General features: G+C 46.9%; 1 protein-coding gene across 1 annotated transcript; it reads left to right on the plus strand.

Annotated features, from left to right (window-relative positions):
* The first annotated feature begins 651 nt into the window (after positions 1–651).
* LOC123169031 (histone H3.3) lies at positions 652–1,480 on the plus strand. The gene is made up of 2 exons (XM_044586889.1): positions 652–810; positions 905–1,480. Exons 1-2 carry the CDS (start codon positions 739–741, stop codon positions 1,241–1,243), a joined length of 411 nt encoding a protein of 136 aa, XP_044442824.1. The 5' UTR covers positions 652–738; the 3' UTR covers positions 1,244–1,480.
* Positions 1,481–5,084: the final 3,604 nt, after the last annotated feature.

Raw genomic sequence — 5,084 nt, forward strand, 5'->3', positions numbered from 1 at the left:
TTTTTTTAAATGTTAGTCGTATATTTTTTTAAAATTAAAATGTAAAAAATAATGTTCCCGGTGTGTACATAACATCTACAAATGTGTATTAAAAATAGACATGTGTTGCAAAAAATAAAGAAAAAAAGTGAACCAAAGAAATGAAACATAGAAACAAAAGAAACACCTTAGAAACAAAGAAAACCCCGAAGAAAAAAGGGAAAACCCATGAGAAATTTTAGAAAATAAAGAAACCAAAGACAAAAGATAAAAATAAGGAAAATTTAGAAAGAAATAAAAAAATATATATATAATAGAAAAACTCATAGGAGAAAAGAAAGAAAATCAAAGAGAAAAAGGAAAGAGGAAAACCCGAAGAAAATCAAATATGCAGCCCTGAAGTTTAGCTTTCGTCGAAAACGGCCGACGGCCCGGATAGCAGCCCACAACGGGACAGGTACACACATTCACACGAGACCGCAGTCCGGCCCTCAACCGCCACGTCAGCGATCCCCGCCCCTCCGCTCCACCGCCAACCAGCGCCGAGCACACGGATCGTCCCGACGCGTCGCGAGCCCAGCCGTCAGATCCGAGCGCAATGCGAGATCCATGCTTCCCCCTGCCTGCCCCCGCGCGCCCACCCCCACCTATAAATTCCCCACCAACCTCCCACCTGTTCTCCCACTACCCAATTCGCCGCATTCGATTTCGAGTTCCACCGCCCGCGCCCGCACCCGCACAGCAAAGGCAACCGGAGCCATGGCCCGTACCAAGCAGACCGCCCGCAAGTCCACCGGCGGCAAGGCGCCCCGCAAGCAGCTCGCCACCAAGGTCCGTCTCCGTCTCCTCCCCGTCCCTCCCCTCCTCGTTGATTCCTCCGATCTGGTTTCGCTGACGTGTTTGAATCGAATCGATGTGCTTCCAGGCCGCCAGGAAGTCGGCCCCGACCACCGGCGGCGTGAAGAAGCCGCACCGCTACAGGCCCGGGACCGTGGCGCTCCGCGAGATCCGCAAGTACCAGAAGAGCACGGAGCTGCTCATCCGCAAGCTGCCCTTCCAGCGCCTGGTCCGCGAGATCGCGCAGGACTTCAAGACGGACCTCCGCTTCCAGTCCCACGCCGTGCTCGCCCTCCAGGAGGCGGCCGAGGCCTACCTCGTCGGCCTCTTCGAGGACACCAACCTCTGCGCCATCCACGCCAAGCGCGTCACCATCATGCCCAAGGACATCCAGCTCGCCCGCCGCATCCGCGGGGAGCGCGCCTAAGCGGGAGCGAGACCAATCACAACCCCAGCCGCCTCATGCCACCGTTCGCCAGCAGTAGTTGATTCGCCTGCCCTTTTAATTAGATCGTGTTAGGTCGTTTGCGGTGATGCAAACAGATGCTTACTGTGAAATTGTTGGTTAATATACTGTTGATCGACCATTATCGATGTATGCAATTCTGAGGTACTGTGAGGTTGATGCCTCCTGTTCTCTGAATCCTCATGTGATTTTCGTTCACTGAATCCTCTTGTGATTCCTGTTCACTGAATCCTCTTGTGATTCCTGTTCTCTGAATCCTCTTGTGATTTCTTGTTCTCTGAATCCTCTTGTGATTTTCTCTGTGACGGTAGACGTCCTGTGGCTTTGGTGCCGTATGGCCTACCGATTGTCGTCGGCCTCTGTAGGGAATTTGGATTTGGCCCAACTCATGATCCTGATCTGTAACAGGACTAAGATGAGCGATAGCTGTAGAACTCGGCACCATCCTGTTTCTTAACTGGATGGTCAAAAAGATCATTGGATTATTTGGTTCGTTAGTGCAAAATGTACTCAATCGACATCAGTTCGAGTAATTTTGAAATGTTGCCTTCCTTTGATCCTTTTTGTCATTTCGGCTGCTTGGTCGTACAATCTGTGATGGGTCTTGAAATAAATCGAGGGAAATCTTGAAACCCTGCCCTGTTTCCCGGGCCAGCATGAACCAGCTGTCCAGTCAAAATTCTGAAGTAGTAAGCACATAGTGTGTTCGTGTTATGCCAAAGCAACATGAACGAGCTGTCCAGTCAAAATTCTGAAGTACGTAGTAAGCACATAGTGTGTTCGTGTTATGCCAAAGCAACACTGAATTTCAGTCTGCCTGAATTAGCTGAATTTGGCTCAGAGAAGTGTGACTTCATATGCTAAACTGAGATTTCCACCATACTTTTTATCGCAGGTGCTTGCCAGCCGGATATTCTGTCAAAATAATTTACTATTATATCTCTGTATAGTTTATTGTTAGTAGATTAGCTACTGTACTGACCAGGCTTATCTGAATATATTCTTATTATTACTTAACGGTGGGGTTTAAGAAACCAACCCTTGCAAGCTTCCCTGCTACTGCTCGTCATGATCAAAGCACAACAGATGTTCTGTATGTCATCCATGTCGTTTCAGAACCTTCAGAATTTGTAAATCTTCTCATAGGGATGTTCTAATCTTCTCATATGGATGTTCCAATCTTCTCATAGGAATTACTATTTAGTGATGTTAATTCAGAACTAACGTGTTGTGTTTCGACTAGCAATGCTTGTACTTTTCCAAGTGAGCTGCTTCATCCAGTATGAACACATGACACTGTCCTTAGATAGTTTAGATGGTTAATCTACTGTGTTGTTTCAGTGAGTATTATGTTTATAAATCTGCGATTGATTGAGACACCAACTCATTGTAGTTTTTTTGGAAATAGAGGCATACCCCCGGCCTCTGCATCATGATGATGCATCATGATGAACTCATTGTAGGTGCACCTGAGATAATGATATTAAATCATCATTGCATCTCTCTCTACTCTCTCGCAAAAGAAAATTGCATCTCTCTACAGATGTTGTCCTTGAGATCTCTAGTTTTTCTGAAGCAACAATTTGTTACACTAGGTATCAAGGAAATTTCTCTTTGACCACATTATAACTTTCTGTAATATACTTGTATCATTTTTTTAGGGAGTAACATACTTCTATCTAGAGAATGCATTAGAATCATTGAATCAACATTCCGGAAGATAGAGACCATCGACTTAAATATGTATTGCATTTTGCTCAATTCCAAACCTTGGAAATAGAATTAAAATGAACATGTTCAGACCAAAACAGCATGCCAAAGGAGATTGTATTTTCACATTAATTCAATGCAGTTAAATATGAAAACAACAGATATAAACTTAACTGCAGTTAAATCTGAAAACAACAATGGCATGGAGCGAAACTCCAAACATGTAGTGCCAGCTTTCAAAGATTCATTTCAATATGGGGAGAAACAACAAGGTGTACACAGTGGCCTCCAAGAAGGTTGCAAAATGCAAGGAACGTGTAGACTGATCTGGACCAAAGATTTGGAATCCAATGGCACGAATTTCGTTTCCATATTTCCACTGAAATTAAGAGGTTGTTTGCTTGCCAGCCGCAGCTTGCCACGCCAAAGGTGTGGCGTGCCACAACTCCCTAGGCTTGCGTTTGGTTTGATACAACTGTTTGGCTCGCCACAGCGCATAGGGGCATCTGCAGTAGAAATTTTTGCCAAATGTGCGGCGTTGGTTTTGTCTGCCACACTTTCTGCGGCATGCCACAGGTGTGGCGAACACCTCAACTTTGGCATGGCAAACTGAGCCTCCAACCAAACAGGCCCTGAGTTTCCATTGGATGGTCGTTGGTTTCAGGGTGCGCTATGCCGGCCACTCACGGTGTGTTTTTAGTGGGAGGTGAAGTGGTATGCTGGTTATCGGACTGTGTGGGCCTTACTCTCGTGCAATGACAAGTGAATAAACACTCATCGTGAGAATAACACATCTAGCATGAAAAATTTCGGCCATCCCTCACCGCCTCACAAGCGGTATGAGCACACAAAAAAGAAATTTATTTTGAAAATTAGAGATGGCACATACAAATTTGCTTAGAACGGCAAAAGAATACCGCATATAGGTAGATATGGTGGACTCATATGGCAAAACTGGTTTAAAGGGTTTTGGATGCACGAGTAGTGATCATACTTAATGCAAAATGAAGGCTAGCAAAAGATTGAGAAACGACCAACCAAGAAACGAAAAATCTCATAAGCGAGCATTAAGCATAATTAACACCAAATAATGCACCACAAGTAGGATATAATCTTATTGCATAACTATTGACTTTCGTGCTTGCATAGGGAATCACAAACCTTAACACCAATATCTTTCCCTAATAATAAAGTACGGATTGACTTTGTCAGGTTCACCGTCACAATATGCTTTCTTCTCATGTCATAATACGCTTTTATGATTTGTATAGACAAAATCGTAATATAAACGAGGTGGTACTAGGGTCCGCACGTCCTTGTGGAAGTTGGGATTGGGTCCGGTCGTCCGTCCAGGAGAATAGCGATTCGATCGTTTGGGCAAACAGGACTGTCTTCGGCCTCAAAGGAAAGACGCACGGTATGGAAAAAACAAACAAGAGAGATCGGGCATGACTCCTCCTGAGAGCCACGATGGATCTCGCCTCCACCAAGTTACATATTACGAGCAAACAAAATCATCGTCACAAATCCGATTCCTTCCTCCTCCGCACGCACGAAGCCACCGCCGCTGCTTCTCACCTCGCCGCTAGATCGGAATCTTTGTCGTTGCTCAAATCAAGAGAGAGAGAGAGAGAGAGATCGGATCGAGATCGAGATGCCACGAGGAGCGCTGCCGGAGATGCCAGGCCGTTGCCTTAGGCGGACAAGCCGCCGGCAAGGAATCCACGTCGGGTGGCCCGGGCGCCGTCACCTCACCTTCCACAGGCCCTCTCGACCCTCGGCTAGACGCCACGGCCGGGTCGCCGCCCCCTCCCACCGCGAGGAAGACGACGGCAGAGCAAGGCGGCGGCGCTGGGCTATACGTCGAGCCTCCCTCAGTGGCCTCCGTCCTCCATACCGATGCTCCGTCCCCCGTTTCAATCGGCTCTACTGCAACTTCGCCTGACGACCGGTGCTCTGCCTTGACCTGCTCTGCTTCGGTCCAGATCGATACGGCCCTGAGCTCCACTCCATGGCCCTCTTCTGCCAAACCCTGTACAATCTCCTCAAACCAACTTGCTTGTCAACGAGCCTACCACCGCTAGCTATTCGC

Source organism: Triticum aestivum, chromosome 7D, assembly GCF_018294505.1.
Source record: "Triticum aestivum cultivar Chinese Spring chromosome 7D, IWGSC CS RefSeq v2.1, whole genome shotgun sequence".
Classification (NCBI taxonomy): Eukaryota; Viridiplantae; Streptophyta; class Magnoliopsida; order Poales; family Poaceae; genus Triticum; species Triticum aestivum.